The 23,858-nt window shown below is 39.4% G+C and overlaps 3 protein-coding genes across 5 annotated transcripts; 2 read left to right on the forward strand and 1 right to left on the reverse strand.

Annotated features, from left to right (window-relative positions):
* Positions 1-3,088: 3,088 nt before the first annotated feature.
* LOC109859037 (protein RRP5 homolog) lies at positions 3,089-4,919 on the reverse strand. Its single transcript, XM_020436873.1, has 4 exons — positions 4,544-4,919; positions 3,667-4,453; positions 3,406-3,571; positions 3,089-3,326 (listed from the first exon to the last, which is right to left on the reverse strand). The coding sequence occupies exons 1-4, from the start codon at positions 4,586-4,588 to the stop codon at positions 3,161-3,163; spliced, it is 1,164 nt and encodes a 387-aa protein (XP_020292462.1). The 5' UTR covers positions 4,589-4,919; the 3' UTR covers positions 3,089-3,160.
* Positions 4,920-6,128: 1,209 nt separating this feature from the next.
* LOC109859044 lies at positions 6,129-11,029 on the forward strand. Of its 2 annotated transcripts, none has more exons than XM_020436891.1 (11): positions 6,129-6,861; positions 6,975-7,220; positions 7,299-7,604; positions 7,695-8,338; positions 8,430-8,642; positions 8,733-9,053; positions 9,221-9,419; positions 9,544-9,716; positions 9,798-9,895; positions 10,002-10,263; positions 10,370-11,029. In XM_020436891.1, exons 2-11 carry the CDS (start codon positions 7,085-7,087, stop codon positions 10,874-10,876), a joined length of 2,859 nt encoding a protein of 952 aa, XP_020292480.1. In that variant the 5' UTR covers positions 6,129-6,861; positions 6,975-7,084; the 3' UTR covers positions 10,877-11,029. The 2 variants fall into 2 exon arrangements, with proteins under 2 accessions (XP_020292480.1, XP_020292479.1); XM_020436890.1 differs by having other exon boundaries at positions 6,129-6,548; positions 6,675-7,220.
* Positions 11,030-11,898: 869 nt separating this feature from the next.
* Positions 11,899-23,838, forward strand: LOC109859036 (BAG domain-containing protein Samui-like). 2 transcript variants are annotated; one of them, XM_020436871.1, is made up of 3 exons: positions 11,899-12,269; positions 19,359-20,846; positions 20,958-23,838. In XM_020436871.1, the coding sequence occupies exons 1-3, from the start codon at positions 12,099-12,101 to the stop codon at positions 21,411-21,413; spliced, it is 2,115 nt and encodes a 704-aa protein (XP_020292460.1). In that variant the 5' UTR covers positions 11,899-12,098; the 3' UTR covers positions 21,414-23,838. The 2 variants fall into 2 exon arrangements, with proteins under 2 accessions (XP_020292460.1, XP_020292461.1); XM_020436872.1 differs by lacking the exon at positions 11,899-12,269 and adding an exon at positions 16,722-16,912.
* Positions 23,839-23,858: the final 20 nt, after the last annotated feature.

Here is a 23,858-nt window from a genome sequence, read left to right on the forward strand (position 1 = left end):
TTTATTATGCTTGTACAAAGGTCTTGTTTTGTTGGACTTGAAACTTACCGCATTTCTGAATATACAGGGTGTTTGAAAAAGTTTGATAAGACCATTATGCGAAATTAGATGGATAGATTACGATTATCAATTAATGTAATCAGAACATCATTTATTCTTTTGCAAAATTTGCAATATTTATTAAATTCCGACAATTTAAAAGCTTGTAAAAAGTTACAACCAAGTATTAAGGTCGATACGAGCTACTATGTGCGGATGTACGTAATACAGTGCTTCTCAATTTTTTTATTTCTAAAAAAACACTTGGATCTTATTGCTCTAATAAAAACACAGGTCCAGTTACGATAATTACGACATAAACTAAGATAATTTAATTATTCTAACTCGTGAAACAGTTAAAATAATTCTTCTCTTATGACATCTCCGAAAAGAAATTGAACCATTTATAACGTTTTCTTTATTTATTTTTGTAAACAATCTAAATAGCGCACATATGCGTCTCTCGGCATATAACGTTTAGTACACGGAAAAAAAATAGTTCTACCACAGCTAATTACGGTTTGCTGAAAGTGAATTTGCTGCAGTAGCTATAAAATTTCCTATTACATAGAAACAGTTTGCTGATATTCCTAAATATGTCGACACAATTAGCTGTGATAGAACTATTTTTTTCCGTGTACGGATGACGCATACGGATAACGCACGTGTCTCCAGGCGCGTTACGTACATGTATATATTTAGATAAAGTATAATATTTATGTATAATATTTAGCCTTTTGCACTCGAGAAGCAACTCTCAGTCGTCATTTAATTTGATACAGCAGAAATCTTTGAGTTACTCTAAAAGAATTACTTTCTAAATTTTATAGTATATCGCACAACACATATCAGTATATAACATCTGCGAATGTTGCTTGACTTTTTGAAAACCATTTGCGTTACGCGCACGCTATTGTTATTTTTATTTAACGTGTTGTCAGTGAACACAACCTGTCACCGCGATGACAGATAGTATATACGTCTTATAAACCATATAATACACATATGAGAAATGTCAGAAATAACGCATGAAAATCAAACTCAAAAAATAGTGACAGAGAGAAGTGGAAAAACAACACGTGACTAAAGTCACGTGACAGGGAAAAGGGTAAAAAAGAGAAGATTATATATATTATATGTAATATTCTATATCTATATATAATACACACACATACGCATATATGTATATATATATACGTAATCACGTGACCGAAGTCAGTAACACCGTCGCAGTTGCGCGACCGAGGTCAGTGACCCCCCTCCCCACCAAGGCCGCGCGGCCAAGGTCAGTGACCCCGCCAAGGCTGCGCAGCCGAGGTCAGTGACCCCGCCAAGGCCGCGCGGCCGAGGTCAGTGACCTTACGGTAGTATGTATATAATATATATAATATATAATATAAAGTATAACAATCAAGATCAATAGAATTGATTCTGATTATTTGCACATGCTTTTTCTGATAGGATAGACATATAATAGTTTTGCGTTTTTGCAGGCGTGTGAACACAGCGACGATAGACCACCGTCCGTATTGACATATCTTCGCTCTCCTGGGCTGAAACAGCCTAGCGGGCTAATGTTCTTAATTCAGATAAACCCCTACGGCTGATGATGAAGCAAACGTGAAAGACCTACCGAACCTTCGCACCGTTTATTCCCGAACTGCGCAACTAGCGCAACAAAAAATTTTGACACGACCACTCGCACGCCGACGTACGCAAGACGTTCGTCATAAGTTATAAGGACAGTAGCGCAATCTACATGGCTGCAAATTTACGCAAAAACTTATGTTGATTGGCTATTCTCTGGAGAATTTTATTTTTACTAGCCGAGTCTTTTCGTCGCATACGTAAAAATCGCAATAAAATTTTAAGTAAATTAGAATTCAGCCAATTGCAAGACAGTCTTAAGTTTAGTGAATTTTGTTCTGATTGGTCAAATTGCAATTTAAATTTCAAACTTCAATTCAAAGTCTGATACGGGAATTTTAGAGCTAATATATTTTTGATTAAGTTAATCTGCTGATTACATTAATCGGAAATAAAAATGGTTCTTGGGAGAGGTTTCAGTTGATTGGGTTGATTGCAACAATTGCGAACATAAAACAATATTTGCTATATAACTATCAAAAACATTTGTTTCTCGTTATACATATATACAGACGGCGTCAAAAATTCTAGGATTAGTCGCGGGGATCGGTGGGCAAGCGGGGCGGTTGCTCGTAGCGTCAGCAAGCTCCGTACGAACTAAATAGTAGCAATTGGTTGTTCGCAACTACGTCGTGTCGATAAAATGTAACTATTCTTCTTTTCAATTTTCTTCTCAAAACGTATTGGCCATTTACTAAATATCTAACGTTAACAAATAACATGTATGTGTATATATGTGTGTAATAAATAAAATTATAATTTTGATGTGTGTAAAGCTTCAACAATTTAAAAAATATTTAACAGAACAATGGCTCTTAGAAGCAGACACAGATGTAGAGATGCAAATTTTAATTTTCTTTATTATAAAAGTAAAAGTAGAACGTTTTCGACTGTGGTTTAGGTCATTTTCAATACATATATATACATACATGTTATTTGTTAACGTTAGATATTTATAGCGATTTCGGCTGGTCTGCACCGGTGTGCCACCTGTGTAGAGTTGGTGCAATTGTGTGCAACACCGCATCGGTATGTGTACTGATTACACTAACTGGCTCCGACTAATTTGTGAGAGCCACTTTGTGTACACCCAACATNCACCTATGCGGTGTACTGAGCTCANACGAATACGCGGAACCAGCAAAGAACTGCTGCCATTCGACCAGCCGAACACACAATTTGCACCGACACCCGAAATGTGCAGTCGGTGCAAACCAGCCGAAATTGCTATTAGTAAATGGCCAATACGTTTTGAGAAGAAAATTGAAAAGAAGAATAGTTACATTATCGACACGACGTAGTTGCGAACAACCAATTGCTACTATTTAGTTCGTACGGCGCTCGCTGACGCTACGAGCAACCGCCCCGCTTGCCCTCCGATCCCCGCGCCTACTCCGCGAATTTTTGACGCCGTCTGTACATATCACACATCACATATATAAATATCACATATCACATATATTACATATATACATCATTCCTTGTTACACTGCTTCTCAACGTAATCAGCAGCCAGTTGAGTGATACGGTTTACAGCCTCGGGTGAACCGTACTTCTCTTCGAAATTGATATATTTCTTGAATAGAGTTTTCATCTTTCTGGCTGGAAGTGTCAGAGCACACGCTCGTTCCAACACTTTCCTGTAAACATGAATAACACATTTGCCACGCGGAATGATATTGATTAACTTGATTTGCATGTGAATTGTACAATCTATACCTTGCCATATCAATGTTTTCGGATTTTATCAAACTATCGATGTAACACGACCACACATCAACACGTTTAGGATACGACGTTAGGATGTTCTCGAATAACGTTTGCGCTCGTTCCTTTTCCCCAAACTTGTTCTCCAGATTCGCGAATCTCACTATCAAATTTACATCTGCAATCGAATGAATAAAGTCAAGAACGATAACTCAAACAATACAAATCAAAATTAATTTTAAAAATATCATATTAATAAAATAATGTACTTACGTTGAGACGCGGGCAAGGATTGTAGAGCTCGTTGCATAATATGTCGCGATTTTTTTATCTGACCGATTTTGAGTAACGCGGCACCACAATTTACCCACATTTGAAAATCCTGTTTGAACTTGCCGATTATGGTGTTGATTAATTTCTCCAACTCGGCAAGTCTGCCAGCATCCACGTGCACAGTTAGCATGTACGTGTATACCTCTGACGCGTCATTTGTTCTCACAGCTTCCTGAAAAACGTCGTTGAGAGATTCGGGAGTGCCAAAAGTAGATTCGAGATTCAACCACGCGTTCCATATACTGAGTCGTTCCTTTTCTTCTCGAAAATTGATCGTTTTAATGGCTCGCTTTGCTACCGCTCTCGCTTTGTCAATTTCTGTAGCTTGCAGATGATGTGCCATGTACTGCAACCAATTCAAAGAATTGTTCGGACTCGATAAAACTAATCTCTCGAATTGGTCAACGGAGTTGGGCACTTGATTGCTCGCTAAAGCTTCCTCCCGCTGACGAATCTCACGTTCTTTCTGTCGTTCCTGTTCCCGACGCTCCGAAGCGCTCAGCTTCTTTTTCTTTTGTTTTGGTTCTTCTACAGGCTTTTCCTCCTCATCGCTAGATGTTTCAATAGCAGAAACAGCATTACGTGTTGTATCTTCCCAACAAAATCCAACTTCCGGAATGTGTGTCTTCTTCTCATCAGAAACAGATGTTTCTTTTATTAATATATTTGGTTCCTTTGTTTTGATTTTGTTTTTTTTCTTGACTTTATTTTTCATTTTATCACACAACTAGAACAAAAATAAAAATAATGCGTATGTTATTTACTTGTCAATATGTATATTATTAATTATAAAGAATTATATATATTATATACATACATCTACAGGTGTTTTTCTTTTTCGTGAAGAACTTTCTAATGTCATCTGAAAGAAATTTCAATATCAGTAAGTGCTTTTAACATTGTATACATAGCTGGAGTTTGCACTACATTAACCATGTTCAGCAGACTGAGCAGATCAGTGAGTGTTTAGTGATTCTTCAATATGATTAGTTTCTACACTTAGATCCAGGGAAGATCTAAAGGCAAGATTCAATCGTATTAAAGAATCACTAAGCGATCACTGATCTGATCAGTCTGCTGAACGTGGCCATTATCTCTTCTATATACACTCGCTTACATGTTTTTATACATGTGACATTTATAGGTTAGATTAGATATGAAATATTAAAAAACGTAAAGACATATCGTTTATATCTTAAGTTTGTTTAATTTGATGATAAATATAAAGAAAGAAATTATATTATAATTATATACTTAATTAATTTTTACAATTTATCTTGATATTTTATATCGTCTTATACGAAGTTGAAAATTCTAGATAAAATCTTCGAACTTTTGTACAAAAACTTGATCAATTGGCTAATTTGACCCGCGTTCACGTCTTACCGTTGTAATGTTCGATTAATTGAATAAATTCCGGTAATTGCTATTATCTAATTGCCAAGGATGGCTTGTGTAAAATTCTTGCTCGAATACCGTATTTAATCATAAACGTCTCTTCAAACGCGGAGTTTGAATATAACGACCACGTGCACAAGGTTTGGTTTGGTGCGCTTGTGGCTCTTGGACCTATAACGGTTAGTCCATACGCCATTCTATGACTGATTTGTGTTTGGTGGGAGAGCGGTAGCTTTCCACCAGACGGCGCACACTCATTAGATAAAGTGTGCTTGAGGAATGTCTGACTGTTTTGGTTTAGGCAGGAACCACGTGCACAAGCGTGATCGCTCTGACTACACAATTGCTCCGTTAATTAATAGGAGATTGCGAATAACTGCACTCGCTCTGTATCATTAGAATACTAAATATATTATGTAACCGTATATATATATATATGCAAGTTTTACAAATAAACGACACACTTGATTTACAATAAACGATTTAATACTACATACGCTGCTTTTCGACTCGACTCTCAGACGACGGTTTGACTGCTCTGTACGGGTTGGTACGGCTTCACAAAGGAAAGTGTCTGGTTGCCTCGACGCAGGCGGATATGTTCGATCTTGTTTGAACATACTCGAACAATTTTCGGAGCACCGTCGTCCACGTGTTTCCGCTTTCAGTTCGAAAAGCGTCCGCCAGAGTGCATGAACGGCCGGTATACTCGGAGCTGGCGCGCTCTCGCGGCTGCCATCTTACACCATGGTGTCGTCTTACGCATAGACGTATAATATATAGATTGCGCGTTTGGCTGAAAAGATGTCTTCAACGTTGAGAGAGACAACATACTTTGAATAGTAACTCTTTCTCTGTCTATCATTTACCTCACTACTTTGCTAGACAAAGATGAGGCTACTATTCAACACCAGCTGTCTCTCTCTCAACGTTGAAGACATCTTCTTAACATGGCAAAGGTAGGGAACGCGCAGTCTATATATTATACGTCTATGGGTACCCTAAGCAATCTCAGAAACTCTGGCCAATGCCTAAATCGTGCAGGGGCAGTTGCCATATTAGCAATCTCAGAAACTCTTATGGACCTGGCCGCTCTCAGTCTTTTATCTGGTTTTCATTAAACATAGCATACGTATCGACAAATCGCTCGTGAATATGACTACACAGTTGACAATGTACACACTGTTGGACAGCCTACCGTTAGCTAACAGGGCGGAAAAATCGATAACGCAGGTTGTGACAGAAAAATGATAACGGGAACTCGCGAGCCTTCAAAGTCATGTAACAGCGTATTAAATTATATTTGCGCCTTTGATGTTTACGTTTGAGTTTTATATTCCGTAACTGTGATGTTACATATCAGTGTAATTTAACTGATAAGTTGCGTTAGCTGAAGCTTATTTGTAGCCACAAGAAAAAGAAGGGTAATAATTTATCGATACTAACGTATACACGGACCAGTGACGCCTCAGGAAACCTAATTAAAAACATATACGTCTATATACACATATATTTGTTATATATATATATATATATAATTGAAAATACAGACGTTTCGCATTACCGGCGATACAATCGTATCGATAGCGGAGAACTGAACCTATTTTCTGGATCCGTGTGCTTCATCGGTGCACGTGCTAAAGATCAAACGATTTCACAATGTGTCAAAAAATGTCGCCTATCAATTGCTGCGTCGTTTAACACCCCGAAAACACTTGTTATCTCTTATGGAATTTCGTAAGCACGTATTCCAACAAATTTTTCTTCTGAAATCGCCGAAAATAAAGACTTGTTTTTACATATGTATATTTTCGTTGATATAAATAGCAATTGTGATTGGATATTCGCAGGATGTAAACAAATTAAATCTTTGTTTTATTGTTGTTAATACTATTGCTCTGGATCAATCGTGTATGAGATATATCGCCAGTTTTTAAAATCTGTCGATATCGAATCAATAATGAATTCTTGCAAAAAGAACAATGAGAATGCTTTGGCAAAAGTTCTGGATCTGTTTCTTCTGCCGGACTACAACATCATCTCGACAACTTATCTAGATCATTTGCTAAGCCATATTGCGGAGAACACAAAAGAATGTAAGAAAAATATAGAAAAACATAGTTTAGTTTATTTTCTCTTTTGTACATAAAAGTGTTCAATTAAAATGTTCAAAGGTTCTACAGTTGATTACGAATATTGCGAGGTCTTCCAAAAATGGATACCAAAAGCTTTAGGAGTATGGGAATGTGGACAGAAGGCTTCTCAGCCTGTGGTGGCGTTTACACTGAAACTTGTGGGCATTATCTCGCGCCATGAACTACGCTATCATTACTGGCAGTGTCAAGATGTGTATAACAGATTGTGTACAATTTTGCAATTGCGTAGAGATGACTTACCAGCATCTTGTAAAATGGCGTATACAACAATGCTATCCGACTTGATAGCTCATAGAAGTGGCAGACAATGGGTGATAACATCTGGTAAAGCATTTGCACAATTTTAACAATGTTTTTTTGTATTTTGTGTGTGTCTAACACATTTGTGTTATATTTTTTATTTTAATACAACAGGTGTGTGGAAAGATGTTATGAAAGGTGCACAAAGTAATCACACAATATATGTTACGAGAGAGAGCCAGAAATTTCTTTGCACACTGCTGCTTCACGAGCACAAAAATATCGAGGCCTGCAAGGAGATTATTCTGGCAATTGCCGCTCCCTTAATGAACAACACAGTGAACTCGCAAGTGCAAACCACTCGAGAGGACATTTATTTGGAACAAAACAAACTGCTGTGCTCCACTCTGGACCTGCTGATCAGCATTCTGGAGAATACGTTATTTGCGAATCTGGACAACAACATTCCTGTGATGCTTGAGGAACTTGTCGGCCTCGAGTTGCGAGTAAAAGCGATATTTCAAGCCTGCATCAGCACCAAATTTTTGCAGCCTGTGCACAAGTTGGTGTTGCTGTCGTTATTCACGAAATTGAAGCAGGGTATCAAAGAAGACACTAATGTATTGGACAAAGATGCGTTTCAACAGTTTTCCCATGGTCTATGCTACATCTCTATGATGTTACTGTCGAAGAAATATATCATAGAGCTGGTGAGAAACAACAAGTACGGAATGGTGTACTGGAAGAAGCTGCTCGCGTTGCGGGAATTCGTTTTGCTAGAACAGCACAAATACGAGCATCAAGCCATCGCGCTAATGGCAAGTTTACCGTTATTTATTGTATTGTATATAGGCGTTTGCATAGTATAATAAATATTAAAAATTAACTTTAATCTCGATTTGTTAACAGATATTGCCATTGTGCATGTGTATAAAAAAGAATCATCTGAATCACGATCTTTTCGATATGTTCTGTAATAAAATTTTTGACGTAACGTCCACGCCTGTGCAAAGACTGGCTTACTACATGAGAGACACTATACGGAAAGAAGATCTTCCGATGGAACAGATTTGCAAAGTGTCTATTGATCTTCTTCTTGAAATAACCGACATAATGGATAGAGTAAGTAAATTATTAAAACTACATACATTACACAAAAAATATTTTTTTATTATGTTAAATTTGTTTACTTGGCTCTTCGATTTTTTTCAGGATGTAGCGGTGATCACTTTTCAAGCTTTGTGTCATGTTCTGAAGAGTTATATGCCTGCCAGCATGTGTGGGGGAGAAACGAAGAATCGCGCATCGTCAGACACGAGCAACAATTCGTCGGAACACCAGCGAAAGTTCGGGTATAAGTCGATACTGGAGGGTGATCCGTTAGTCGACTATCCCGTTCTGCTGGCCTCGCTGCTCGACGGATTGGCTGTCATGACAGAGAAGTTTAAACTGAAATGGCAGGAATGCGTGGAGACGATATGCGTGTTATCGCTCGCACAAGAGATTCTCAATCATTCTGGGATTTTGCCAACGGTAAAAAAGAAAAAAAAAACTTTTATTAACGTTCTTAGAAATTTTCGACGTAATAATTGTTCAAAATTTAATTCGTCGAAATTCTAAGTTTGAACTTCTTAACGTTCTATTACTCTTCTGAGAAAACTCAAAAGTATAAAAAAAAAATAAAATCCTCGATTTCGTAGATTTGCGTGAAAGCGTTGAAGCTGTGCAAGCTCGCCATTCATAACTTCATGCCGCCGAATTTGGCGCTACTCGTGGATTCCGATAGCAACATGAACGAGATAGGACCTACACTTTACAAGAGGCTACACGATCCTAACTGGGAAGTGAGAGACAGCGTTCTCGAAGTTCTCAACACGATCGCAACCATTTCCGAAGACAGTAAGCGAATTTTTAACATAAAAATATGATATACACACGTAATTAATTTCTACGTCTCGCAATTTAGCTAAAACCGATGTAATGTATAGAAATAAAAACAACAACGTGCTATATCTTTTCACAGAATATCCGGCTTTCCAAGACTTACTGTTGGTCGATCAATTTCCGAAGGTAACGCTCGAAATTGCCAAAATGGATGGCGAGAGTTACGTGCGATCGTCAGCGTTAACGTTCATCGCCACTATTGTGCGCATCAATAAAATATGGGAGCAGCAGTTATCGCAGATGGATTTAACCGTGCGTGTACTTATTTTGCACTTTGCTTTTCTTAGATATCGTTGAAGGAGATATCTATGTGAATTGATGTGTGATTTACAGGAAACGGCGATACATATAATCGAGAACGAGAGCGAGGCAATAGTCAGAAGAGAAGCTGTGAACTTAATCAAAGAGTTATACGTTCATCGGAAGTGGTCGTATGTGGATAATTTTTATAATAAATAATTTTGAAATCTCTAATAAGTAAATTATTATGTATATATATATATGTAGAAAAATATAAGTAATTAATTCGATTCGCAGGAAAGAAATAATCGATTCGATGCTGCGAGCGATGTCCGTAGCGGCCGTGTTTGATCTTCACTGGGAAGTGAAGACGAACGCGTTGTCTTTTTGGGATCACTTCGTTAAATCACATTTGACAGATCAGGGCATGCTCGACGACTCATTTCCAAACGTGACTTTTTCCAAGGAACATAGAAAGATTGTTGCGTTGAACGAAACGGAGATAAAACGAAGATTGAATAAAGCGCTCGATGAACTTGCGAGACAAAATTGTCTAGGCGTAAGTATTTATTTTATTAGGATTATCAAATAACAGATTGAATAATTTAATTTGAGATAATTACGTACAATAAACAATAATCCGAGCGATATTTCTTTGCTTTTAGGTACTTTTGGTCACTCTGAAGGACGACAGTGACTTCGAGGTGTGCAAAACGTCCGCCGCTATTATCAAAAAATTAAAATCCTGCTTGCTTAAGTACAAATTGGACGAACCACTATCGCCGGCGGAGAACAACGCTACGATAGACACTGTTTATGTTAAGGAGACACCGGCAGTTTCTTCACCTGATGTTAGCAAAAAACTGCCTAGCGCTCCTGACGTTATCGAGGAGATCGTCGATGCGAACGACGCCAACTTGTTAGCGACCATCTACGAGAACTCCATGAATGTAGACGAGACACCGAATGAGGAAGCAAAGAAGATGCTGACGTACATCTCGTCCGTAACGCGGCAGGAGTTTCTCCGCGCGATCTTCAATTGCGACATCGACGCTTTCATCGAGGAGAAGAATCGCTGGCTGAAAACGTACACCAGCAGTTTCGACTCGATCCTCGACGACATATTGACGCTGTACGAGAAGAAAGACGTCAACTCGATGGATTGCTACTAAAGTTACAATTTTCCAAAGCAATGTTGTATATGTTTCAAGTGTAATTTTTACGTGTAATTTCAATTCTTTTTTTTTTTTATGTTGCAAAGTCACCGAAAGGTGACGTGTAAATTGTATAAACACAACTAGAATATACACAGGGTTGATAACATATATATTTTGTTTTTTCGCGCGCGGGTACGAAAGCCCGATCTCTGCCTTTTTCAAAGTGGGAAAAAAAAATCTGTCTCCGTCATCAACTGGGAGTAGTAATATAATTTGTATTAATGATTTATCCTGCGCGATTATGACGTGGAAGACTGTCCCTCGTAGTTTTTGTTTTGCAAGCCCGCTAAATTAGCCTTTGTTCTCGGCTGTGCAATTATTTTAGTCTGCGGCTCCCGTGACCTAGCCATCTATTTTTATATCTACACCCCGAGAAAAACTGACTCTTGAGACAGACTGATCTGATAAATTCAACGGCAATTAATTGATTAAATTATTTTGTTTATAGTCGAGTTTTTCATAATTTTATACAAATATCAATATCTTTTTTGGACGGTAAGAAGAGCGCCTTCCCTCTTTACGCATTCCTGCGAAGAGAGCAAATTTTTTTCACTTTCTTTCTGACAGACATTGATGTGAATCGCAATAATAATTGTGGGGATTTTTAACGCGGTCGGTTGTATCGAAATGGACGAAGAACTACGCAAATAAGGTAAGATGGTGCAATTTTATTAGAACAGAACATATGGAATCAGATAAAATTTAATAAATTTATAAATTAAATTTATTTATATTTGCTTGTATACATTTTTTAGATTAAAAAAAAATTTTTTTTTATTTAGAATTACTTTGCATTTTACATAAATTTTGTGTAAACGATAATTAATACCATTTTGTTTTTCCCAGGCAGTGCTGACTTCGATGACAAAATTTTTGTCGTGCGTGCGCGCGCAGAATGTGTCATTTCTGGCATCACTGAAATCACCAGTAATCACCGCGCGCGCGATGATTGCACGTCGTCACTGCGTCAGTAACGCGCGAACTTTCGCACTGTTTCGTTGCGAGAATCGCGACGAGCGATCGAGAGGATAAATAGAGAGAAAGAAAAAACACGCCGAGTAAACAAGATCAAACTTATAAAAATGACATGAGGAATCAACTCTGAGTAGTAAATCGGACGTTCGCAACAAAGTCGAGATCGACAAGCGCACAAAATCAGAAAAAGATTGATTTAGAAATGTCTCGCTTTCGGGATTCACCGAGATTCGCGGATCGGTTGCGCGACATGTCCGACGACGAGATGATGCAGGAAATAAAGCAGAGATTCAACGAGGACAGTGACAAATTCTTCGAGCCAAGATTTTCGAGACGAGATCGTTTCGAGCGGCCCTTCCTGCATTTTCCGAGAGTGAGTAAATTAATATTCGCAACGTGTTCGAATTTGTGTTGTTTTTTGTTTTTTTATTTTTTAGCGCGCGCATGTTTGGAATAACCAATCGCGTTCGAATGCAAATGTCCAGGCGCTTATTCGGTAAAACTTTTTTTCTTTCCCTTTTATTCGCGTTTCGATGAAGGAGAGAGGAAGAAATTCATATTCTTCAGGATTAATATTATTATTCTTTGCACCTTTTATCACAGCAAACTTTCGAGCGTATAACATCATAATTTTTTTTTTTTTTTTTTATCTCACGACTTTCTCGTATCTCGGACAAGAATACGTGTAAAAACCACCCAGCGACGCGACGTGATAAACATCGATGCGGATAACACGAAGATAATGGCTCGTGTTTTCGCGCAAAATTTTAAATCGCCGCAACAGACAAATCGCACCGAGACGAGGCCGTCGTCGTCGCGTACTGTGCGCCGAATTTCTTTGTATTTTTAGCGCCCCGCTCTCAATTCCCCGTTCGGCAAAAGACGACGACGACGAAGAAGAAATCATCGAACGCGACGAGGTTTTGTCACGGCTTGCAATTCCCTCATTTCTTTTCACTCCTCTAGACTTTACCGGTTTATTCTCGTCGTCGTCGTCGCGATATTTTCAGATTGTAAAATAACAAAAGCGCGTTCGCGAGTGCTACAAGTACATATTTTCACAACGAAGATACTCACGTTTACGTATACTGCTAGCCAAAAGTTTGAGAGATACACATATAAAATTTTAAAAACATTCAAGTGTAAATATACTATTGTAAAGTCTTAAATTCGCGCGTTATTCAATATTGTTTCTTAATTTGAAAGTAAACGGGCATTAAATTCAACAGTGAGTAAATTAATAAAAATATTTCAAATTTATAACGCTTAAGTTTTTTGTTTTATTTTGCACAGTAGACGTTTTTCATTAACTCAAACTTTTGGCAGTATGTACGTACCACTTGGAGAGATGTGCAAATTCTAGGTCGCGCTCTTCAGAGTTTCTCTTTTCTCAAATTCAAAATATTCTTCGAATAATTATATACCGTTAAAAGATTTCATTATTGATACCTCCGTTCGGAGATGTATATGTTTGATGACGCGCTTTAAATATCTCGCCACTTAAAAAGCCACTTTTCGCGCGCGTCGAGTCATTACTAAAAAAAAAACTGTCAGTTCTATTTATTCACTTGAGCGGACAATGTATATGTTAAGTTTTTAATTATATATATACGTATGTATATATAGTAAATACAAGGGATGATTGATAAGTAGCCCGAAACGGCGCTGTATGGCGACAGAAGCATCATGCTGCTGTTGTTGACACGCGCCATATAAGCTTTACTGTCTTTATTTTCAAAAAAAAAAAAAAAAAAAGTGACAAGTTTCATCTTCCAGAAGAACAACTGTCAAACGCTCATTATTGCACGTAGTTTTTGTATGAGCTCGTTACAGTAGATGCACTTACAATTAGTGATATTTTACGCTTTTTTCTATGATTATTTTAAAAAATATAAAAAAAATATATAATTAAATGCAAAAATATATCTAATACAATATCTAAGAATAATACAATATATCAAACACGCGACGCTTCAACTGTTGCAATGGCCAAAATTTATGAGGCTACGCATTCGTTGCCGCCTCATTCGTCTTATCTGCCAGATAAAATTCCGTCTCGATGCGATTTATTTCCGAATCTAAAACAATGGCTTAATGGTAAAAAATTTTCGAGTAACAATAAAATCCATCGATACCGTAAATATACATTATTTTGAAGAGCTCGAGAAATCGTTCCATCAAAATATAAGTGAGAGAAGCGGTAGTCGAGATATATTTTGTAAAAAACACAGTAGACGGCTACTATTTTGAAAAATAAATACACCTCAGTTTGCAAATTGTTGTTTACTTTTTTGTTTCAGATATTTGTCAATTGTTCCTCGTATTATATTTGTATAATAAAAATGTTCGATATATGTTTTGCAAAAAGTACTAACGTCTTTTTTGGCTTCGATGTTCATTCGATTGAAAGCATCTTTGGTGGACATTTTTGCGAAGATGACTCAATTTTATTATCGGGCTGATCACAAACATTTTTTCTTTATTAGGATAAAAGCCGAGAGAGAGAGAGAGACGCGGCTTTTTCGATCGATGTAGTATTGTGAAAGAAAATATAGCGACGATGTGTGGGGAAACAAACATCGATCGTAGGCCTCTTCCGGATACTCCTCGTACACTTCTGCAGGCCAAAGGTTTATTGCTCCGTTGTTCGTGAATCAGCCTGAGAAAACGAAACAGACGTGCCTAAAAGCACTGGACCCTTCCAAAACGAGTTCCGACGACTTATCGAGGGTTACACGCTATCGATTTCGGCTCACCCCCAAAAACGGCACCTTTCTCTCCTCACCCTTCTCTTTGTCCCGGCTCGAAATTCCCTTAATAAACGCGTTTCAAGTCCTGTGAATCGCGTGTTATCATTTTGATACGATTGCGTGATGCAAAAATGCATCTGTGAATTTGTGAAATTTCCAAAAAATCAATTTTCCAATATTCAATTTCGTATCCTTGATACTCTTCTTGAATCTTTGTGTTCTTTGTTTAATAATATTTGTTTAACGTGATCGAGACAAATGTTCGATGCAACGAGAATCAATAATAACTCGAATTTGACAGAATCGATGACATTCCAGGAAACAATTATCGCAATAGGAAATAATACCGTGCCGTATATTTTGCGCAAAGTGCACTAATTGGTACACTAACAATGCGGAACAGGTGATGTTATGTATATGTAATTGTGCGCACACATATACCGATCGAGAGGCGGAGAAGAGAGGAGAAAAGCATGCCTCGTTACGTAAAACAAATTGTCTGCCGTTTGTGTGTGTGTTTGTGTGCGCGCACACAATCGTGTGTATGTGTGTGCGTGTGTGTGCAATTATCTCCATTTATGCCTTATTATCTCTGATCCGGAAGAAAAGATAAATCGAATGCCCAGAGTGCATAATTTATAAATCGTTCGAAGTTCTCGGAACGTGTAACCCTGGCCGATTCCTCGACCTCTGTGAACTTGACACATTGGAATTTTTACTGAATTACAAAACACTTGCGAACTTTAAATAACGTGTGTTGGTATTGTGTCATTTTTTAAAAACTTGCGCGTCCGTGAATTAATCTCGCGATGCGAAAAATCATCATTCGAGATAAAATATCAATCGCAAATTAATTTATATAATTTAGTTTAAATTTACATTGACGAGGTCATTTGCGCCTTTTCTCTTTGCGGTTTTATTTATTTAGTTTTCTCTATTACAATTTATTATTTTAGAATATCGTTTGCAAGAGATAAGAGAACAATATTGTGTAGAAATTTATTTTTAATCGGTGCGATTAACTGCAAGTCGTTTGCTAATCGTTCCAGTTTACATAGTCTTTCTCTTTCGCAATATATTATTTTTTTAATTTTTATTTGTATAGACATGAGAAGAATTGAATGATGATAGTCGAAATATAAGTACTATAATAAATTAGCTGAAAATACACGAAGAAAGTTTTAACGTGCAATCATCCGCGTTCGAAGACTGTCATATCGGTCTTTTATTTTTCTATATACTCGATTTAATATCTGACAGTCTTATTCTCTTTTATAAAAATCAGGACAATCACATAAAACAACACGTTCCAGCAATATTTTTACTGCAATTTTTTTTTTTTTTTTATCTTACACAAAGCCACTTCTCGGACTTGTATTTCCGATTCCGCAGTGCGCCGTACTTGATCGTGTTTTCTCGATTTAAGAGGAGAAGTTAAAAGCGCGAGAAGGTTCTAGGGGGTTCGAGCGGTTTCTCGGCCGCCTCCGAGGGTCACGTGTCTCGCGGCGGCGCGCGCCACCTACACACGCATAAGCGCGCATTTAAGGTTTGTTCGCGCTCCGCGCTAGTGTCAGTTTTGCTGTAATCCGCGCGAGCGACATTTCACGCGTTTGGTAATCACGGTGTTGCACGTGCGTGCACGTTTCTCGACGGACGACCTTGAAAAAATACACCTGGCTACACGAGTGCAAAAGAGAAAAACGGGCGCAATACGATACGCATTCTGGTGGTGCTTATATAATCAGGCGCGAGGAGGGAACGAAGAAAAGCTGAAGAACGTGTGAGTGCAGAGAGCTATTGCGAGCGAGCGAGCAAGCGAGAGAGAGAGAGAGAGAGAGAGAGTGAGTGTGTACGTATATATGTGTGAGAGAGCGAGAGAGAACGAGAATTAACGCACGATTATCGCAAAAAGATTTCGAGAAGAATCCTGCTCCTTTTGGCAGCTTCTGTCGAGCTGTAGACCGTCACGCGTAAACGAAGTAAAACCGTTTGAGTTCCGCCAATAAGTCTCGAAAAAAAAGTACGATACTCTGGGGAGGGGAGGGGAGAGAAAAGAAACCGAAAAGGGACAAAATCGAGAGAGAGAGAGAGAGAGAGAGAGAGAGAGAAAGAGAGAGGTAGCTGTCCCAAGTGCGAGCGAGAGAGAGTGTGTGTCACGTATCCAAAAACGGACGCGGGCCAACGGGTCCAGAAAATGGACTCGCCTGTCATCGTGGACGCAGCATCCAAATTCGGAGAAGGGATCGATCTGGACCGCTCGTTTCCCGTAAGTGACGTTATTAATCGTTTGTTTTTTTTTCTTTTTCTTTTTTTTTTTTTTTGGTAATTTCTTTTTCGCGCGATGGAAACACCACGTAGATTCTCGAGATGACGAAACGCGACGAAACCGCGTTTTTTTGAGACATCTTGCGCGAGATGTTTCTGGAAACAAAAAAAATGTATCGAGTTTCGCAGAGAATTTTCTCGTGGCGCGAGTTAGAGAAAAATCGAACGACGACGACGACGACGACGACGACGCGATCGACGCGAAACATCGGCGACGTTGAGGCGATCGCCGCACCAAACGAATGTTTTACGTCATCGATTGTGTGCTGCGGCAAAAAATTGGTTGACATCACTACTTTAAGTTCCGTTCGCCGGTGACACATCGATGTCGTAGAGACAAAATCTTTTTTTTTTTTGCTCTCGCACGTACGCAAGATCTCTCCCATGGTATCATATGTTTGCGCACATATATTTCCATGTGTGTCCCACGTATTTTGCTTTAATCGCTTCTCTTTTACGACTATATATGTTGTGTGCCTTCTCCCTCTCTCTCTCTCTTTCTGTATTTCCTCTCCTCGCCCTCCTTTTGCGTTCAAGAATCGCGTGGAAATCAGAAATAGCATTTGCGTGCGCCGTATTTTTCGCGATATAAAACACGTCGTTGAAAAGAAATCGAGATATGTCGCAAGCGAGAGATCGCGATTGTGGGTTACAACTCGAATATCGGTCAATCGCGTTCGCAAACTTTGTCGATAAACGCGTAAAAAAAAACGGTCAATCAAGCGATGATGATGCGTTAATAAAAATTGACGCGCGAAGTTAATTCCGATCGATTTATCGATATTTGTCACGGTTAGTTGTTGAGGAATTGCCGAACGTAATATATATATATATATTGTATACTACAGCGTAGCCGTGACGTCACGGACCCCTATTTTAGACACCTCTCTCAGAAAGCGCCATTATATTACATGATCGATAATCCACTAACCAGAGGATACGACGTCGTTGAAAGGCGCGGCGACGCGGATTTCGCGAATGACGTCACCGTCATAGAGGCGTGTGCTGCACCTTCCTACGCTCTCGCGACGGTTTACTGCGATAGGTCATTGCGAGTATTTCACCCGTAACACGTAATATCGAAAAGCCGCGCGGAATACAGAGGCTACTTTATACGGCTTTTATTACCACTCCGACTCTCTGTTACGCGCGCGCGTCGCAATGACAACATTTTTCTCTCTCTCTCGACGTTCGCCGCGCTCCGGAACGCGCGCGTTCCGTGTGTTCCAGGCGCGATTCCGTGTGTGTGTGTGTGTGTGTGCGTGCGCGACGCGTGGGCGCGCGGGGATTTGCGCGTGCTTCGACGAGAAACTGGAAGGGAGCGGAAAGACGGAGAATCGCGAACAAATGTTTCCTCGTGCAAAATTTATCCGCGATGAGACAACAAAGAAAAAACTGAAAGTATTTTTATTTTATCGAGATTTTTTACTGCAGTAAAAAGAACAGTATGTTCCGAGTCAGCAGCAATCATTTTGACAAATAGATGACGAATTGAACTTTTTGTTTTTTTTTTTTTCAAAATTGATAAGACAATGTCACATTTTTGATTTTTAATTCTGTTCTACACGCGCGCACGCACACACACACACACACACCGCTTGCGCGAAACAGTGCGAATCATTTTTGGTGTTGACAAGCGAAAAGTTAATGCGCGGCAACAACGATGTGAAATTTGCACGCTGGCAACAAGAGCCGGCAACGTCGCGTTGTGCTGAAAATAGGAAAATCGGTTATCGAGAGCGTAGGTGCCACACATATAAACATTCCTCTTTCACTCTTTTACTTGATATTTTTTTTCCTATTTCTCTCTTTCTCTCTCTCTCTCTCTGTTCTCTTTCTCATTTTTCGCACAATTTCTTATAAATAATTTTTATTCGTGTCACTATCGGACTAGAAACGACGGCACGATCTCGATTTTTCTGCGGGAGGAAGACTCATCACCTCGTGCTCGATTTTGTCTCCATCGGTATCATTTATATGATCGGTTGAAATCGGTTTGATTCGATGAAGTATAACATCTTTTGAACTTGATATAAAAAACTTTTGAGTTGTATATTATTAGAATTGTGCTTTTGTGTGTGTGTTTGTGCGTGCGTACGTGCGCGCGCGCGTGAGAGAGAAAGAGAGAGAGAGAGAGAGTAAATCCAGAAACAATTTTTAACGTTTTTTTCTATAATAAAAATATTTTTTAAGAAATTCAAGCATTAAACAATTCTGGAGAAAAATTAGTAATTAATTGTAATTATATATATAATTATGTATACAATTAACATATATGTTATTTATATGTATATAATTTATGTACACAATTGTGTTAGTTTAATTAGTTTAATTACATGTGCCGATTCTGACAATTGCGTGATTTCTGTTTTTTTTTTTTCATATAGGGTTTTTCTTTCGACGACGACGCTGATATCTTTGATCGTCCGCGTAGAGACGGTATTCGTTCTCATCTTGACGATCTTGCGGCGCGTCATCCCGAGCTCGCTGAGCATTTACGTGGTCCGCCCTGGTCGTTTGGCAATTCCTTATTACGTGATCGGCGCCATCGGCGTCGCGACTCTGGTGGCAGCAACAGCGACAACCAACAGCAACAGGGCCAGCAGCATCAGGTAGACGAAGACGCCCGTAGTCAGGCAAGCGGAAGCAGCGCCGCGAGCGGCGCGAGCGCCGTCAGCTCGCGTAGCGGCGACGAGCCGGATTTGACGTCATCGTCAGCGATACCGCAATACGGTCTGCGCAATACAGTGGACATAGGCCAGCAACAGCGGCGCCGTGGCATGGAGATGAGCCCGGAGATGGGTGATCGCGGTCAGCGTTCGATGTCGGCGCCACCGGAGAACCGACAACAACAAGGGCAAAGTGAGCAACAACAATCGCAACCCGGTCAGGGCCAAAGATTTGTGTCTCGAGTGGATATCACTCCGCAGCACAATCAACAGCAGCGCTCCCAATCACCCAGTAAACCATCCAGCAACGTTCGACATATCCCCATCTTTGTGGAAGGTCGTGATGAACCGGTGATGCCGAGGTTCACATCCGACAAAGCGCCGTCGCCGCCTCCCGCGTTTCATCAGCGACAACCGTCGCCGCCATCTTTTCATAGACCGTCTCACTTCAACGACCATTTCACCAGACAGTGGCCGCCTGGTTTTTATGAATCGACTTTCGATCCAGGCTTTGAGTCGAGTTTTAAGCCGATGCGACGGCACCAACAATTCCAACAGCATCAGCAGCCACAGTATCATCAAGAACCTCAATATCAGAAACAGCCTCAGTACTATCAGCATCAACAGCCTCAGCATCGTCAGCAGCAGCAGCAGCAACAGCCTCAGCAGCAGCAACAGCAGCCTCAATATCGCCCGCAGCAACAGCAGAAACAACATACGCAGCAGGAACAGCAGCAGCAGCCGCAACAACAACAACAACAAGAAACGCAGAAACCAAAGCAGGTGGTACCAAAAGATCCCTTGGAGAAAGTTGCCGAAGTACAGAAAGAAGTAGACGATTTGGCGGAACAAGTGCGACGTTATGCCGGTGGCTCTCGACAGGACAAAGAATACATTTATCTAGACGAGATGTTGACACGCGAGTTAATCAAGTTGGACGATATCGAAACAGAGGGCCGGGAGAATGTACGGCAGGCGCGTAAAAACGCTATTAAAACCATACAGGAAACCATAAGTCTGCTAGAGACAAAGGCGCCTCTGCCCGTTCAACAAGATCAGTCTATGGAAGAAGAAAGTGAACGAAAAGAGGAACAGTGCGCTGACAAGATGGAAGAATCTCAGGCATCCGTGATCATGGACGTAGATGCAAAGCAGGAGAACAACGAGCCAATACCGCTCCCGCCAAGCTCGTCCTCAGAGACGAAGGTAAGAGAAACATGTTCCTTATTTCTTTTCTAATATCTTTAGAACTCAATTCTTTTCTTTTTTGGAACAAAAAATTGCTTATTGTGCATGTATTTTTCTTCTTTTGTTTAGGAGAAAACGGAATCTTCGAAAAATGAAACCATGACAACGGAGTCTGAGTCGCAGAATCAGAGTGCCGATTCTGCGGCTCAACAACAGACGACAAACATGGAGGTTGAACAGGAAGTAGAGAAAACAGAAACGAAAGAGCCGGTCGCGCCCACGTCAACGGACGAAGCTGCGAAGCGCGCTGACGAAACAACCGGGGAATCGAAACCGGACGGGGAACAGCAAAAAGACGATGACTCAACGGAAACAACGACGGAGAGCAAGGACGTGACGTTGAAACAACAACCAGAAGAGGCGAAAGACGGAAGCAAGATGGAAGTGGACAACGCGCAGCAGCAGAGCTCGACGGAATCGCCAAAGTCGCAGAAAAAGACGAAGAAAACAAAGAAGAAGCAACAACAGCCGATCTCCGAGCAAGCGATTCCACTGCCACCGCCGTCGGCGGAGAGCGCGAAGTAGAAATGGAACGTTGAGAAAAGATGTCGTATAAGATCGGATTTTCTCCGAACCGTATACGATGAAGTTCGGCAAAGGAAAGTGAAAGAGAAAGAGGAATAGAGAGAGAGAGAGTTACGTGGAGGAATCGTTGAGAGAAGATATTGTTGAGAAATGCCGACGAGAGATTTCGAAGGACATCGGAATATTGTCGTGCCGCGAAGTGGCTTATTTAAAAGCCGTCGAACAGACTTGCGCAACGCAGTCACTGTTTTTTCCTTTTCTATTTTTTTTCCGATGTCTAAACTAGAGTCGAGCTAGTTTGTTTTCGGGCCGAGCAACGAACGAATCCTTCGACCCTACAAGTCACTCGTCGTTGCCTTAGAGAGGAGGCCTTCTCTTTTTTTTATACATACATATATATATATATATAGAACGGAGTAATCACGAGAGTGAAGAATTATAGAACATAACGAGATTTCTCAAAGAAACGAAGAACCGGCCTTGAGTTGAAATTTTATTAAGCAATTAAGTTATTGCATTTGCGCGTGTTCCAATTTGATTTTTTTTTTTTCTTTTGTCAACACTAGAGAAGAGAATCTATGCGAATCTACGCGCAGTCTAGCGAAATTCTGTTTATCGAGTTTTTCGCGTTTGTTTAATTTATTTACTATACAATTTGTTGCGAGCTCATGAATAATTGTGAAGTAAGACGGCGTCTAGTCCATGCGGGATGAATTCGAAATTACGCGCCGATGTCTGTGACGGCAATTCACTAGTAGACCGAGTGTGTGATATTTCACGAGCCGTACGACATTTTTGTTGAGGATGTTAATTGGCTAAAAACAACAACAGTCAATTTTTCGAGACTAAAAACATTTATCTATTTATCCAATTAGAGTGTCTGAAAGTTTCGTTGCGCGAAAATAAAATTGCTTTAATGAAGAAAATGCCATTTCAATTGGCTAATTTCACTGTGTTTATCTGCTAAATTTATCGTAGAACAAATAAAAAATAACACTGCAAGTGAGAGAAACGAACACAAATCCCAGCGCGATCACGAACACGTGATTTTGAAGATATCCTGCAGAGTAAGAAAGAGAAAACAAGAAATATAGTTTTATGATCGTCGTTGGTAACGAAAATTGTGAGTCATCCGTCGAGCAGATCAAGTCGTTTCGCACGAGAAAACGTGGAAATTTCGCTGTTCGCGAAAACCCGAAAACGAAACACCACAATGACAGGCGTTACAATTATTACGTTTGAAAATAATAATCAGCATTCAACAATGATAATTTAACAAAGTTTGTTTCAAAGTAAAATCTGAGAGTTTATCAGGATAACTATATCTTCCCAAGATCAAGATTGTTGAAAGTGACGTTGGTAAGCGCGATTTACCAAAGATATATTATCGTCTTGTGTGTTGTGTGCGTGTGTGTGTGTGTGTATAAAGTAATATGTACACGCAAATATACACAGCGTATATGTAACATTAAATTATAAACTACGAGAAACGATAGAGGAATTGAATTTGATACACACAATAAAAGAACCGAAAGTGTTGTATCCAACTGACGTTTTTTTTTATTTTCTACACATTTGGCGCGCGACGAAAGAAACGCGTGATGTGAGAGAAATTGATCTGCTCGGGTGAGGTGAACTTGAAATTTTGTGTTCGGTGAAAAGCGTTACGTGAAGTAGTACACAAAAACCAACGACAAAAAATACGATAAGTTTAATTTCTATTAATTTATTACGCAAGTATGTCTCTGCCTGTGAGCATTCGCGAGTATGTTGTGTTTTAATATTTTCAGTCGCATTATAAGCACGCATACCCTAGGACCGTCACTGCTGCGACATTAAGTGCACCGAGTGTGTATACGAGACGTGTGTAAATACGCATGTGTTGAAGTTATGAGTATTTGTTTCGAAACCGAAACTGTTCGTCCCTCGTTTTTTTCCAAGCTGTTAGGAAAAAAAAAAATGTATTTTAACAGAAATTTAATCTTATAACATATGTTATTTTTCAAATCGATTTTAAATCTCAAAAACAACTTACACGTAAAGTGTAAAATTAAATTGAATTCGAAATTCTTTCCACATGTGTGTCGAAAAAATAATTCTTAATGTCGATTGATTTTCACATTATGGATTTCAGATTATGAATGTAATATCTTTATGAAGAATTGCACGCGCGTGGGACGTAAATAAAGTGCGTAATTGTGTGTGTATGTGTGTGTGTGTATTCTGTTCCTTGTTCACGACGATACCTCGTTTACCTTCATGTTTTGTTTTTTTTCTCTCTTATACCTGTACATAGTACGTACAACGACATTTCGTTCGCGTGTCTACTACAACGCTATTTTCCAGCTGAAAATTTTGTATTTTTCTGATGTAAAAATATGTGAAAGGAAATGCAAGAGAAAAAGAGAAATGCGCGTGACAAAGATGTGTGTACACATATATATA

Source organism: Pseudomyrmex gracilis, unplaced genomic scaffold (genome assembly GCF_002006095.1).
Source record: "Pseudomyrmex gracilis isolate BER0280 unplaced genomic scaffold, ASM200609v1 scaffold_235, whole genome shotgun sequence".
Lineage (NCBI taxonomy): Eukaryota > Metazoa > Arthropoda > Insecta > Hymenoptera > Formicidae > Pseudomyrmex > Pseudomyrmex gracilis.

Excerpts from the sequence above, each read along its gene's own strand:
- LOC109859037 (XM_020436873.1), bottom strand. The coding sequence starts at position 4,588 with ATGACATTAGAAAGTTCTTCACGAAAAAGAAAAACACCTGTAGAT. Across the intron at positions 4,454-4,543 it reads AAAGAAAAACACCTGTAGAT|TTGTGTGATAAAATGAAAAA; the intron begins GTATGTATATAA and ends TTTTTGTTCTAG. Across the intron at positions 3,572-3,666 it reads ATCCTTGCCCGCGTCTCAAC|ATGTAAATTTGATAGTGAGA; the intron begins GTAAGTACATTA and ends ATTCGATTGCAG.
- LOC109859044 (XM_020436891.1), top strand. The coding sequence starts at position 7,085 with ATGAATTCTTGCAAAAAGAACAATGAGAATGCTTTGGCAAAAGTTCTG. Across the intron at positions 7,605-7,694 it reads ACAATGGGTGATAACATCTG|GTGTGTGGAAAGATGTTATG; the intron begins GTAAAGCATTTG and ends TTAATACAACAG. Across the intron at positions 9,054-9,220 it reads ATTCTGGGATTTTGCCAACG|ATTTGCGTGAAAGCGTTGAA; the intron begins GTAAAAAAGAAA and ends TCGATTTCGTAG.
- LOC109859036 (XM_020436871.1), top strand. The coding sequence starts at position 12,099 with ATGTCTCGCTTTCGGGATTCACCGAGATTCGCGGATCGGTTGCGCGAC. Across the intron at positions 12,270-19,358 it reads CCTTCCTGCATTTTCCGAGA|GGTTTTTCTTTCGACGACGA; the intron begins GTGAGTAAATTA and ends TTTTTCATATAG. Across the intron at positions 20,847-20,957 it reads GCTCGTCCTCAGAGACGAAG|GAGAAAACGGAATCTTCGAA; the intron begins GTAAGAGAAACA and ends TCTTTTGTTTAG.